The 15,314-nt window shown below is 40.0% G+C and overlaps 1 protein-coding gene across 4 annotated transcripts in view; it reads left to right on the top strand.

The window, feature by feature from the left end:
- NUSAP1 (nucleolar and spindle associated protein 1) overlaps positions 1-14,928 on the top strand; it is a 29,390-nt gene extending 14,462 nt beyond the window's left edge. For 2 of the 4 annotated variants that reach the window (XM_012181230.5, XM_012181231.5), the window contains exons 7-11: positions 2,915-3,096; positions 4,271-4,428; positions 7,446-7,562; positions 12,871-12,979; positions 14,043-14,928. In XM_012181230.5, the coding sequence (XP_012036620.1) occupies positions 2,915-3,096; positions 4,271-4,428; positions 7,446-7,562; positions 12,871-12,979; positions 14,043-14,139 (663 nt within the window). In that variant the 3' untranslated portion in view covers positions 14,140-14,928. The remainder of the gene's footprint in view (positions 1-2,914; positions 3,097-4,270; positions 4,429-7,445; positions 7,563-12,870; positions 12,980-14,042) is intronic. The other 2 variants (XM_012181233.5, XM_060419067.1) reach the window with 1 other exon arrangement.
- Positions 14,929-15,314: the final 386 nt, after the last annotated feature.

The raw sequence follows: 15,314 nt of genomic DNA on the forward strand, positions 1-15,314 counted from the left end.
CCATGGACTGTAGCCTACCAGGCTTCTCCATCCATGGGATTCTCCAGGCAAGAATACTGGAGTGGGTTATCATTTCCTTCTCCAGGGGATCTTCCCGACCCAGGGATCTAACCGTGGTCTCCCGCATTAGAGGCAGACACTTTAACCTCTGAGCCACCACCTGCCTATTTCTCAAAGAATTTGAGCCAGTTTGTGGTATTACAGCATAATACAGTATAAAGCTGTTCTAAAAAGGGCAGAAAATGAGCCTTGTTAGCAGGTACAATGTCTGCTATATCAGTTACTGAGTTGAGTTTTGAGTTTTCTGATACCCATGGTAATGGGGAAATGCACTGGATAATAAGCTGTAAATAATTTTAAAAAAATACATGTGGTTCTTAGAGACTTAATCTTGGATAATAAATGTTCAATTGAACAGTGTTTATAAAACCACTGTTACCACAGTTGAAGACAGTGTTATCAACCTTCTAGCAAGTAGGAGCATCTCCACCCAAGTCAAGGCATTAAACATCTCCATCCCTTCATACTGATCTAACAACATGGGTGGACAATCCAGAGAAGAAATACTCAGTATGTCCATAAGGAGACTTTCAAATTTTAACAAGGGCTAACTTTCACAGCATTCATTACTGAATACTGGGACAAGAGGTCCATCCTGGGAGTGAAGGAGAAGGGGAGTGGCCTGCTGATGCTTTACAGAAAGTAGATAGCTTCTTTCTCTGCACAGGCATGAGCTAGCTGCAAATATGCCTGGAAAGAGAGCCACTCATTTTCCTTACCATGAAGCTGAGTCTACTTAAAAACTTTATTAAAAGTCAAGCTTTCTGTACACGATATGGATGAATTAATTTTCTAGGTAAAAGTTAAGGGCAGAACAACTGCTTTAATCATAAACTTGAGTGTAGCCTTGAAGATGTGTTGAATAAATGAGTAGCTTATCTTGTTTCTTAGTTGACAGTCCCATCTGAATGAGTTGAGTTCTACAAATCCCACCCCGGTGTCACTGTTTAATCAGGAATTAGCTGATGAGACGGGTTATTTGGTATGATCTATTTGCAGACTAAACAAAAAACAATGATAGTGACTTCACCATAGCTAATATGGTTTTCTTAACAGTTGATATGTTTGGAGGTTGGTCTTTTGGAGAGTGATGGACAGTAAGAAGTGAGCAGAGTTCTAGAAAGAATCATCTGGCTGTGACTAATGACTGTCTCCATGATTAGTTGCCTGATGGCTCCTCCAGAATGGGATCCCAAACTTTGTGCCCCAAGATACCTGTTTACTTTGCTAACAGTGGGAATGATCAAATTTTTTAATCTTTGATAATATATGAAAAAAAAAATTGAATTTGCATTTCTCTGATCATCAGATGTTACTTGTTTGTGTTACAAATCTTTGTATGATATAATTGGCAGGTTTTCTGTGAATTTGCTTTTTCTTAATTTTTGTCGATTTATGAGCCATTTATCTATATGAATGATGAATATTATGTATTATGTGTTCTAAATACTTTCCCATAGTTTATCTTTTTAACTGTACTAATGGTATCTTACTTTGTGGAAGGTTTTATTGTTTTATTAAACTTTACAACTTTTCCTTTTAAAACTGAGGAAAAGTTTTGTGTTGCCCTTCTTGTCCCAAGATAATAAAAATATGCTTTTATTTTACTGCTTTTATTATTTTCCCTATGTTAATCTTTAACCCACATTTTTATTTTTATATATGTTATGATTGAGCTCCTTGCTTTGTTAAAACAGGATTTTTTTTGCTAAAAGAAAGGGAGAAATTTATTAGATACATTGCAAACAAAATAGTGCTACTAGAGTCAGCATAATATTCTACCTGAAAAGCCAGAAAGATTGGTACTCACTGTGAGTAGAATCACTTAAACATTTTAAGTTGCTCAAGCAAAGATGCAGAGTTGGTGGTTTTGGCACCAAGTGAATTGTGAGGAGACAGTGTAGAAAGTGGGAATTTTAGGAGAAAGAAGAAAACAAATGGTGTGATTACATATAACAGTATACTTAATACATCTAACCTGAGTTCTTAGCTTACAGTAAAGATACATATTTACTAAATATTTTATTTTTAAATTTGTCTTACAACATGAATCTCTTCTGCTTGTATATTGAAATGAGAGCTTAATGTAATTCTCTGCTTCCTTGTATTATGTCACAGGCTATCATCAGAATGTTTCTTTTGGCTCTACATTGTCAATTCCAGTAGTCCTGTTTCTGTTGTCAGTTAGTGAAGTTAGATTTCTTCTGCCTGCAGCAGAGCTTAGACTAATGATACTAGACTAGAAAAACATTCCATCATTCTTTGTGCTTTGACTATATCTAAAAAAGATAACATAAGTGAAACCCTTCCCTGCTGTTTTATAGAGAGCATTCCTCTTCCTCTCTTCTTTTTCTTTAGGTTTTTAAAAAAGAACTTTAAAAAGCTATCGGAGAGCTAGGGTTGGGTTGGGGAGTAATTATTTGTAGATTTCATAAGCTTTTTACACAGTAGGTTCTTCTTTGAGTTTATATTTAATAAACTGCATATCATGCTGTCAAAGGAACCATCTTTCCAAGAGAACCATTTATCCCCTGTCTCTGGCCATGGGAGACTGTTTGGCCACCTGCTCTCTCTAGTGAGAAAATACCTGGGGACATGGGAGCTGCAAAGGGCTTTCTGTAACACAGCACAACTAGAAGTTTCTGTTAAATCAGAGCCATCTTCGCAGCACAGGTGTAGAAAACTGCCCAGCCTGCCAGGCAGATAGGATGGGGTGAGGTAGTAGACAAGGAAGGATGACAGGGTTAAAAGTGAGGATGAAACGGGATGAATGGGGCACTCTCCTGCACTTTGCCCGAGAGACAATACTGTCTAAGAGGCCAGGCTTTAATGTGCTGCGTTTCGGGTTCTCCAGAGGCAGCCCGTCACTAAGGGAGTGCCGGCAACTCCAGTTCCTGCCCGAGGAAGACACTCCGTGGCTTGCACCCCTGGCAGCCAGCAGCGCTCTCAAGGCCGGCACCACGCAGGCCGGAGCACCTTGTGTGTGAAGGGGTCAGCCAAGCACTCTGCTCTGTTGGCAGCTAAGATGAATGTCAGGTAAAGAAGAGCTCCAAACTGGAATCCAGGGTGAGGTCTCAAAGGTGTTATTGCTTTTCATACATTTCAGGAGGACTACATCAAATGTTTTAGAGTGGATGAAAAAGGAGAAAGGATTGGAATAGAAAGATCAGCAAACATTTAAGTTAATCTTTTTTCCTTTACATTTGTGTTTTCTTGTTTTATCCAACTTTCCTAACATTTGATTAATAAGTAAAGATAGAAAAAATAATATGGATATTTTACTTTATTAATTTAATGTATGTCTGCAAAAATGTCTATAGAACTTTTTCCATTGACTTAAATATCAAGTTGAAGCTGAAAATGTCTCAGTATGGTGAACTAAAGAACTGACTCATCCTGAAATGTGAACATTGTAGCCCACTCGGTAGTGCAGCAGCATAGCCATCTCATGCCCTGTTAATCCCTGTTTTCTTTGTTTATGCCTTTCCTGGCATCAGGGTAGCCTTCAACTATGACTGTCCCCACAGAGGAAGATCTTCAGGCTCCTTTTTCTTTATTAAGGGCATTGCTGCCTTTAATAGAAGTGGTGCATGGTAATACTTCCCCATCATGTGCAATATCAGACACAGTTTTTAAAAGCTGAAAAATGCCCTTGAGTTTGGAATTCTATTTATTGAGTTGGCTTGGAATATGAGGTACCTATGCTTGGCAGTTCTGATTATATTTAATATTTAAGAACACCATGGTCAACGGCTAGTCCTTGCTTCCTGCAGGGTACAGAACAGCCTGGACATGGTAGCAGAACCATTCCTACACATTTGTTTTCTTAATTCTGTTGTCGAGTCATAGTGGTCTCCCAGTCCCTCTGACTTGCCCTCATCAGGAGGAGAAAGGGAGCTTCTCCAAGTACACCTGAAACTTGAGGCCCTTAGGTGTCTCCTTTGAATTCTGCTTTATACTGTCATTGGCCAAGGCAGGGAGAGTAGAGAGTACAAAACCATATTTTACAAGTAACAGAGCTTGATAAATGACTTGCTGTAGCATCATTGTTTAAAAACATTCACATTCTGTGAAAGAGGTTCATTTGTGTAACAGGTTATACTGAGGCCCTTTCAGTGCTTGGTGATGGGTAGGTGGTGGTGTTTATAAGCGCAGCCCAAGTTACTCTTGACACAGGTACTCATGTCTTATTCTATTCTGTCCTATTTAGGTTTTCAGCTGCTACTAAAGATAATGAGCATAAGCGTTCACTGACCAAGACTCCAGCCAGAAAGTCTCCACATGTGACCATGTCTGGGAATACCCCAAAAGGCCAGGCTGTGCTCGGGACACACAAGTTAAAGACCACAAGGGGTGAATCTGTTGCTGGTAAAGAGACAACACACACACACACACACACACACACACACTCTTCTGCTTCATTTTTAAGCCATGTGACATCCTAATAGGATTGTTTCCTTAAAGCCTCTCCATATCTATAGAATCAAAAGCAAAAATTTCTCCATAGCATTTATACTTGTGAGGGAAATGCCAGAGACACAGATGCAAACCTGATACCCCTGCCCAAGGTCTCCATCCTGTCTAAGACAAGCCCCAAGAGGGTGACCCTCCCTGGAGAACGCTTGGCCCACTCTGGTACTCTTGCCTTGAAAATCCCATGGATGGAGGAGTCTGGTGGGCCGCAGTCCACGAGGTCACTAAGAGTCGGACACGACTGAGCGACTTCACTTTCACTTTTCACTTTAATACATTGGAGAAGGAAATGGCAACCCACTCCAGACAGGGCAGCCTGGTGGGCTGCCATCTATGGGGTCTCACAGAGTCGGACACGACTGAAGCAATTTAGCAGCAGCAGCAGAGATTAGGGGGAGGATCACAGCACTCATTATAGCCTCTGAATGGTTCTGCCAGACGCTGAAACTAACAGGACCCAGAGTTCGTGGAATAAATGCCATGCTATTGACTGGTAGTAGGGTGTATAAGCCAGAATGAGCTATATAAACAATCTTCTACACCCTGTCTACTTAATCATCGCCTACAAAGACCAGGTGGTTTTCAAAAGAACAGTGCAATAGCAGTGTGAGGGTTTAAAACATTATCACCAGTAGGTTAAGGCCTGTATTAGAACTGAGTGTATCAACATTCTCTTGAGAGTTCTGCTGAATGTCAGGCAAGAGGGGCCTTGGTTCCCTGAGACCAGAGTAATCCAGCAGGAGTTCAGACTAGGGGAGAATATTGTTGTTGGTAATAACCAGTGTGGAGACTGTGGATTTTTTCATGCCTTTCACACCTAAATTAAAGATCAAATAGTGAGACTGACAACCACATTTCAAGAGAGAGTGCAGAGGTAAGAACAGAAAATTTATGATTCTTCCTGTGTATCACCTCTGTCATTCCCATTTACCCTTAATCTTTTCTATACCAGCAAGCAAACATCCCCTATAACATGCTAAATCATCCTGTAAAGGGGGAAGAAAGTTTGGGCAGAAAGCAGGGCTTAAAAAATGAAGACTAAACTTCCTTAAGATGGGACTCTTGTCATTTTACATGGGACATGAGCCACTGAGCAGCAGCCACCTGCCTAATACTGAGCAAGGCCCCACAAATGCCCACAGATAAGGACATGAAGAAGAATCCACCTCTATGCCATATCCTGAGTTTTCTCCTCTAGGTTACTCAGGAGTGTGCCCAGCCGGGATGGGATAGTTTTCTTTCCCCATTTATCAAATACAAATTTCATGTAGATGAACTCAAACTGATTTGTTTCTAATGATTTGCTTTATTCACTCTGTATGTTTCAAGAACCATACTGATAAATGAGCTAAAGTTCATTCATTTTCACTGTGTTTTTCAATGGTGTGGATATATTTCAACTTATCCATTTTACTGCTCATGGACCCGCTGGTATTTCTGACTTTTATTTTTTTAATATTTATTTACTCATTTATTTTCGGCTGTGTTGGGTCTTAATTGCAGCACGTGGGCTCTCTAGCTGTGGCACACGGGCTCCAGAGTGCGTGGTCCGTAGCTGTGGCGAGCTGGCTTAGGTGCCCTGCAGCCTGTGGCATCTCAGTTCCCCGACCAGGGATCAAGCCTGAGCCCCTGTGAACAATGTTTATTGTTTTATAGAGTATAACTATGACCATCGTGGAACACATTTCCTGTCCGTGTATAAGTGTTCCTCAAACTAGGAGGCCTGCTGGATAGTAAGGTATCCAGACACTTACGTTACTGGTTGAATTGTACCAGTACATCCTCTCACCAGCAGTGTGACAGCCCCATTGTTCCCCTCCGTACCAAAACTTGATAGCAACACAGTGGAACGGCTTCAGCACCGGGGCTTTCTGCTTTTCTGTGTTGTTTCACTAGGTGTTCCTAGATCCTGCTTACTTGTTCACATATTCAGGCAAGTACCAACATTTGACAGTGGCCTGAATGCAACCTGTAAGGGGAAAGAATTATAAAATGTGTCAGATATATGCTGCCCAACTGTAGCAAAAATGTGGCTTACCAAATTATACCATTCTTATATGTTTTTAACTTTATGTTACAAAAATTCACATTCTTCACATTCACTTTCTATAACAGCCTTCATTAGTGAAAATCAGAGCCATGGATCTTTTAATCTCTATGTGATTATGTTCCCTGCAGGCTTTTATCTCTGTTTGTGTTAATGAAAATGTCACTATTAATAATATATAACTTTTTAAAAGGGTAGGGAATTCCCTGGTGGTCAGTGGTTGGGACAGCGAACTTCCACTGCAGAGTGTGCAGGTTCTATCCCTTGGTTAGGGAACTAAGATCCAGCATGCTACACAGTGCTGCCCCAAAAAAGGGTAAATAATATCAGGCAAACAGCCTGAAAGTTTACCCAGTTAATTTTTTTTAGTTGAAATATAGTTGATTCAGTGCTATGTTACTTTCAGGTATACAGCAAAGTGATTCAATTATACATATAAAAACATATATATATAGCCTTTTTGAGATTCCTTTCCCTATTAGGTTATTATAAAATATTGAATATAGTTTCCTGTGCTATATAGTAGGTCCTTTTTTAGGTTATCTGTTTTGTATGTAGTAGCATGTGTATGTTAATCCCAAAGTCCTAATTTATCCTTGCCACCGAATTAAATCTTAAAACAGAATTCTAAACTCCTGTTGATCCTAAAAAATGTCACAATTTGGGGAGCTGCTGACAGGGAAACAAATCTCAGGGGTTAGTTCTCCTCAGTAACTCTTTTCTCCCCATTTCTCCTTTTTAACCCTACTTCTGTTTCAGGCTGTTCATATTAAATTCTATTTAAGATTGAGCAGTGATACTTTAATAAAATAAAACTTTAGCAGATCTTTTATTCTAATTAAACCCTTGGATTTTGTTATTTTAGTTATTACCCCGTTCAAGTTGACAACTGAGGCAGCGCAGACTCCAACCTCCCATAAAAAACCAGTGTTTGATCTCAAAGCAAGTTTGTCTCGTCCTCTCAACTATGAGCCGCATAAAGGTATGTGGGAATGTTTTGAGGTTCAAGAGTTAAGATTAAACAGTTATGCATCTGACGACATGAAAAATCCTAGTGACTCAGTGGAAGCCATACTTAGCCTAGAATTCCTGCCTCTGCTCTGTGTCCATGTGACCCATAATTTAAAAACTATCCATTGAACAAATACTAAATAATTCAATTATATTTTTGTTAACCAAAAACAGTTTCTAATCGGTGTTGCTAAAAAGCATTAATAAAACTTCAGCTAAAATCAAGAAATTTGAGTATTTGTATGGGTAAATGAATGTTTTCTTTATGGTTTTTAAAGGATCCTAGGCTGAGGACCACTGGTCAAACCACCTGGGACATTTATTGGCCAAATGTCTCTCTTGGGCATATATTAAAGTTCTTCACATGCACTTAAAACATCAGCAATTAATATGATCTATATGTCAGTGCTTCTGGAATTATTTTAAAACAAACTTCCTATAAAAATCACGTTTATGTAAGTGTTTAAATTACTAATCTTAATGCAACAAATATAATAAAAACTAAGTCTTATTTAGAGGTAAGAGTCAAGCTGAACCATGGTTTAAAAAAACTTCTCCCGCTGCATTTTTCCACCCCAAGTTTTCCCATCTGTGGCAATGGCACTTCTCTAACCAAGTGTCAGGGCAGACGTCTGGGAGTGATCTTTGGCTGTCTACTCTCCTTGACACCATATGCAGGCCTCTCAACTCCATCTTTGAAACTGATCTGTAATTTGACCACTTTTTACCCCTTTATGGCTACTGCCTTTGGTCCTAGTCACATCATCTTATTGAACTTATAGAATAGCCTCTTGGCCCCACTACAACCTTAAAGACGAATCAGAGCACATCAGTACCTTGCTCTGAACCTCCTAAGGTTTCCCATCTCTCTTCCACCCTCATTTCGTTGTCTCCTCCCTTCTCTGACTGTGCCAGTCACACTGGTGTTTCAGCTCCTCAGACACATTCATCTCATTCCCTCCTTTAGGTCTTTGAATTTGTTATCCCTGTGCTCCACCAAGAATACTATTCCCATTGATCTTTGCACAACTTGCTCCCTTTTTCTAACGGGGCATCCACTTGACTGTCACCAATCTAGGAAGGTCTTCTCTGTCCACCCCCCGCCCCCCACCTCACACACACACACTCTTTACTCCTTCAGTGCGGTTCAGTCGCTCAGTTGTGTCTGACTCTTTGTGACGCCATGGACTGTAGCACACCAGGCTTCCCTGTCCATCACCAACTTGCAGAGCTTGCTTAAACTCATGTCCACTGAGTCGGTGATGCCATCCAACCATCTCATCCTCTCTCGTCCCCTTCTCCTCCTGACTTCAATCTTTCCCAGCATCAGGGTCTTTTCCAGTGAGTCAGTTCTTCTCATCAGGTGGCCAAAGTATTGGAGCTTCAGCTTCAGCATCCGTACTCCCAATGAATATTCAGGACTGATTTCCTTTAGGATGGACTGGTTTGATCTCCTTGCAGTCCAAGGGACTCTCAAGAGTCTTTTCCAACACAACAGTCCAAAAGCATCAATTCTTCAGCGGTCAGCTTTCTTTATAGTCCAACTCTAACACCCATACATGACTACTGGAAAAATCATAGATTTGACTAGATGGACCTTTGTCGGCAAAGTAATGTCTCTGCTTTTTAATATGCTAAGTAGGTCATAGCTTTTCTTCCAAGGAGCAAGCGTCTTTTAATTTAATGGCTACAGTCATCATCTGCAGTTAATTTGGAGCCCAAGAAAATAAAGTCTGTCACTGTTTCCATTGTTTCCTCATCTGTTTGCCATGAAATGATGGGACCGGATGCTATGATCTTAGTTTTTTGTTAAATGTTCAGTTTTAAGCCAGCTTCTTCACCTTCCTCTTTCACTTTCATCCAGAGGCTCTTCAGTTCCTCTTGGCTTTCTGCCATAAGAGTGGTGTCATCTGCATGTCTGAGGTTAATGATATTTCTCCTGGTAATCTTAATTCCAGCTTGTGGTTCATCCAACCCGGCATTTCACATGATGTACTCTGCATATAAGTTAAATAATCAAGGTGACAATATACAGCTCTGACATCCCAATTTGGAACCACTCTGTTGTTCCATGTTCACTTCTAACTATTGCTTCTTGACCTGCATACAGATTTCTTGGGAGGCAGGTAAGGTTGTCTAGTATTCTCATCTTTTGAAGAATTTTCCAGTTTGTTGTGATCTACACGGTCAAAGGTGTAATCAGTAAGGGAAAAGTAGATGGTTTTTGGGAATTCTCCAGTGGGTGTTGGCAATTTGATCTCTGGTTCCTCTGCCTTTTCTAAAACCAGCTTGAACATCAGGAATTTCACAGTTCACGTATTGCTGAAGCCTGGCTTGGAGAATTTTGAGCATTATTTTATTAGCATGTGAGATGAGTGCAATTGTGCAGTAGTTTGAGCATTCTTTGGCATTGCCTTTCTTTGGGATTGGAATGAAAACTGACCCTTTCCAGTCCTGTGGCCACTGCTAAGTTATCCAAATTAGCTGGCATATTGAGTGCAGCACTTTCAAAGCATCATCTTTCAGGATTTGAAATAGCTCTACGAAATTCCATCACCTCCACTAGCTTTGTTTGTGGTGATGCTTCCTAAGGCCCACTTGACTTCACATTCCAGGATGTCTGGCTCTAGGTGAGTGATCACACCATCATGGTTATCTGGGATGAAGCTCTTTTTTGTACAGTTCTTCTGTGTATTCTTGCCACCTCTTCTTAATATCTTCTGCTTCTGTTAGGTCCATACCATTCCTGTCCTTTATTGTGCCCATCTTTGCATGAAATGTTCCCTTGGGATCTCTAATTTTCTTGAAGAGATCTCTAGTCTTTCCCATTCTGTTGTTTTCCTCTTTCTTTGTATTGATCAGTGAGGAAGGCTTTCTTATCTCCTTGCTATTCTTTGGAACTCTGCATCCAAATGGGTATATCTTTCCTTTTCTCCTTTGCCTTTCACTTCTCTTCTTTTCTCAGCTATTTTTAAGGCCTCCTCAGACAGCCATTTTGCCTTTTTGCATTTCTATTTCTTAGAGATGGTCCTGATCACTGCTTCCTGTACAATGTCACGAACCTCCGTCCATAGTTCTTCAGGCACTCTAGCAGATCTAATCTCTTGAATCTATTTGTCATGTCCATTGTATAATCATAAGGGATTTAATTTAGGTCATTCCTGAATGGTCTAGTGGTTTTCCTTACTTTCTTTAATTTCAGTCTAAATTTGGCAATAAGGAGTTCATGATCAGAGCAACAGTCAGCTCCCAGTCTTGTTTTTTTGCTGACTTATATAGAGCTTCTCCATCTTCTGCTGCAAAGAATATCAATCTGATTTCAGTACTGACCATCTGGTGATGTCCAATTGTAGAGTCTTCTCTTGTGTTGTTGGAAGAGGGTGTTTGCTATGACCAGTGTGTTCTCTTGGCAAAACTCTGTTAACCTTTGCCCTGCCTAATTTTGTACTCCAAGGCCAAATTTGCCTGTTACTCCAGGTTATCTCTTGACTTCCTACTTTTGCATTTTAGTCCCCTATGATGAAAAGGACATCTTTTGGGGGTGTTAGTTCTAGGTCTTGTAGGTCTTCATAGAACCATTCAATTTTAGCTTCTTCAGCATAACTGGTTAGGGCATAGACTTGGATTACTGTGATATTGAATGGTTTGCCTTGGAAACGAACAGAGATCAGTCATTTTTGAGATTGTACCCAAGTACTGCATTTCAGACTCTTTTGTTGACTATGAGGGCTAGTCCATTTCTTCTAAGGCATTCTTGCCCACAGCAGTAGATATAATGGTCATCTGAATTAAATTCACCCATTTCCATCCGTTTTAGTTCACTGATTCCTAAAATGTTGATGTTCACTCTTGCCACCTCCTGTTTGACCACTTCTAATTTGCCTTGGTTCGTGGACCTAACATTCCAGATTCCTATGCAATATTGTTCTTTACAGCATCAGACTTTATTTCCATCACCAGTCACATCCACAGCTGGGTGGTGTTTTTGCTTTGGCTCCATCTCTTCATTCTTTCTGGAGTTATTTCTCCACTGATCTCCAGTAGCATATTGGGCACCTACCTACCTGGGGGTTTCATCTTTCAGTGTCATATCTTTTGCCTTTTCATACTGTTCATGGGGTTCTCAAGGCAAGAAGACTGAAGTGGTTTGCCATTCCCTTCTCCAGTGGACCAGGTTTTGTCAGAACTCTCCACCATGACCCGTCCGTCTTGGGTGGCCCTACCTACATGGCATAGCTCATAGTTCCATTCCTTACTTAGTCTTATATTTCTTCATAGCACTGCCTGATGTGACCCTACTTGACAATTATCTGCCTCTACCGTTGGAAACCAGCAAGAATTGTTGACTTCTTGGTTCACTGCTCTGTCCTTAGCACCTAGAAGGGTCCCTTGCACACCAGGTTCTCCAGAAGTATTTGACATGGGAATGACTGAGCCCCCTAACTTCTACTGATGGTAGGAAACCTGGTTTAGAGCTTCACCTGTGCTTGTTATTTTAGATCCTAGACAAGTCATTTAATTCCTTTATGAAAGGGAAAATAAACAAGTACTACTTCGGTGGTTACTGAGAGGGTCAAATGATGCAGCAAGTGTGAAAGTCCTTTTTATAAAATGGGAAACACTGCAAATAACAATCACTCAGAAACAGGTCACACTATGCCAGTAAAGTAATACCTAAACATCTGGAAATTTGGTCACAATTCTAAAGCCAACAAAATAGTCCTCCTTGTTCTGTTCCAAATACACGGCAATAGGTAACATTAATAAACTGCAAAGATGAAATACTGCACTATTAAACATACCTATGCAACCTTGGGATTAAACTGCCTGGTTGTTATGGCCGCTTTGATGTGCTGTGTAATTGGATTCCGTATTCTGAGTCTTTGCGGGGTTTTTTTGGTATTAAGATTTTTTTGTGACTTTCTAAGGATTAAAAAGTCAAAGAGGGAATTCCTGGCGGTCCAGTGGTTAGGACCCTGTGCTTCCACTGCAGGGGCCTGAGTTCATTCCTAGTTGAGGAACCTAGGATCGCATAAGCCATGCAGTGTGGCAAAAAAAAAAAAAAAAAAACTTTTTAAAGTAGAAGACACTTGTTTTTAGAGGAAAAGAAAGTAATGTCTATCTGTGGAATATTAAACTGAAATTAATAGAATTATACTAGCAAATGTCTAAAAACAAAGTATAAACGTTGATAGCAAGCAGGTAGCCACAAATAAGGGAGAATTAAAATAATAAATACAAGAATCTTCTTAAATCTGTTTATCTCTGTCCTAAACTAGGAAAACTGAAACCATGGGGACAGTCTAAAGAAAACAATTCTCTACATGAGCATGTCAACAGAGTTAGCTTCCACAAGAAAACTTATAAACAACCTCGTCTCCAGACCAGGTAAGAACATAACTATTCATTCAGTTCTATAATTCTTTTAATTTGGAAAACTGTATAAAAGCAGAGTCTTTGGGACAGAGTCACAGAAATAGTGGAGTTTAAAAAGAAGGTAGAAGTGGAATCATATACAGCACTTAAAGTACATGTGCCTAGGCAGTATCACAGTGGGCTCTAACTCAGCAGGTGTGAGATGGCACCCACACATCGGCATTGTTTCTGAAGCTCTGCAGGTGATTCAGAAGACCCGGATTCAGAGCACTGCTCTTACATGACCTGTCTACCCAAACAATGCACCTGGATGTCCCTCCAGATATCACTCATGTGCCCAGGGCACCTAAGTATGCAGACAGATGTAAATTCTCACACCCAGGGAAACCAGGCTTACTAGGCTTCAAGGCCCTGCACAAGGGGAAACCCCAGTGTGATCCTTAGAGGCTTCTTTCTGCATGAAAACCAAGTTAATGCCAGAGTCTGTCCTGGGCTGCAGCTGGTCCTGGTTTGGTCGATTCCCTATGAGATACCCTCCTGACACAGATTTACCTATCATTTGACTGGACAGCTACCACCAAGACCTAATTATTTGCTATTAAAATCATTAACATGATTCTGGGCCTTTTTTTCCCCTCTTAATTCCTTCCCTCAAAAATCACAGTTGGCTTAAGTCAGTAGATCCTGGTTCCAATGCTAGCACTTTCGTTAGACAATGTGATTTTGAGCTTGAATTCTGACTTCCACAGATAGAGCTTTCTCACTTAAAACAAACTAAAAAAATCTACAGGGGTTGGATTCACTCTCCAAGCTGTCTTCTGGTTCTAATTTCATGCTTGGTTTAAGAATGCTGCTTTAACATAAGGAAAAAAAAAAATTTCTAGCCTTTTAACATAAGTGACTTACATGTATGGTTTCCATTGCACAGACCACTGGTCACAAGCACAGTGTCCTGTAAAAGTGAATTTTACACTGGATGTCATTTTAAGTTTGGACATTATTCTAACCACAGGTGCTTTAAAGTGGTCTGTTTGGAGCTTCACCAGAGCCTAACATATAACCTGTCCTTTTGTAGGGAGGAGCAACGAAAGAAACATGAGCAGGAGCGAAAGGAGAAGAAAGAAAAGGTCCTGGGAGTTCGAAGGGGCCTCATTATAGCTGAACGTTCATAATTTAACATCCTGTAAATATTTTTTTCCTCCGAACCTTTTGTAAATATTTTTATACTGTCCTCTTAGTCAAAAGACCTTTTTCTGCTCTTAACTTTGTTCATATACATATATGTAGTGCCTGTGGCTTCTTCACATGCTATTTCCCTGAAAAGACATTACCTTTAAAACTCACAAACTCTTCTGAAATACTTTTTACCTAAGCCCCTACACAACTAGCTCAGTTTTCTACAAAAGACCCATCATAGATTCTTGACCTAGATTTTTAAAGTCAAGTGCCCTCTGCTGGCTCTAGTAACAGAACTTCAGTCCTCTTCTAGGCAAAAGCATTTTCCTGATGGTAGCCAATTATAACACATGCTTTAGTAGAAATTGAACAAGTTATGGATAGGGTAAGCTGTGAAAGGCCACCTCTTCATCCTCTAGAGAATCTAGTAATCTTACTGAAACTGTAGGCCATTTGGGTTGGTAAGACATCAGTATTTTACCTATGTGAAATGTTTCATTTAAGCTTTTGTGTACTTCATGTAATTGTCAATTATATATCTCTGTATTCTTAAAAACAAAACTATAGCTCATTCTAGCCTGGCTTATTTAGAAATACACAGGACCATACTGAAAGTTGGGGATTGCGGCTTTAAGGATTATTGTGCTCTGTCAAACTGATATCTTACTTGATTTATGCAAAAGACTAGAGTTGCTTAGTATCATATTCATGATTGTTGCACCTGAGTGGAGTGTCTGCGTTTTGTACGGCTTGAGATTTTCATGAATAAAATTTTTTCTCACGGTGGTAAGAGTCATTCTTTGTAAATGTAATTGGTTTCCAAAATTTACTTGACCAGCCAAGACCAATAAGAGTTGACTTGTACTCTTTGTGCATCCTTTCTTGACCTCCTGCTCCTAGAAGAAATGATTATGTCTTTCTTCTGTATTTTCACAGCACCCGTCAGATTCTATTAAACTTATTTTTATACACATATGAGCCCAGAGAACATGGCACAGAATATGGCATACTGCTGGGTGCTCAATAAACTCAGATTTTGCTATCAAGAGGCAGAGACCAGATCAATCAAGAAACTACCCTGCTACCATAAAGGGAAAATGATAACTATTTTGGAAAACAGCTTTGTAGTTTCTTTAAAAATTTAAATATACATCTATCAGATGACCCAGAA

The sequence above is a fragment of the Ovis aries genome, chromosome 7 (genome assembly GCF_016772045.2).
Source record: "Ovis aries strain OAR_USU_Benz2616 breed Rambouillet chromosome 7, ARS-UI_Ramb_v3.0, whole genome shotgun sequence".
NCBI lineage: Eukaryota > Metazoa > Chordata > Mammalia > Artiodactyla > Bovidae > Ovis > Ovis aries.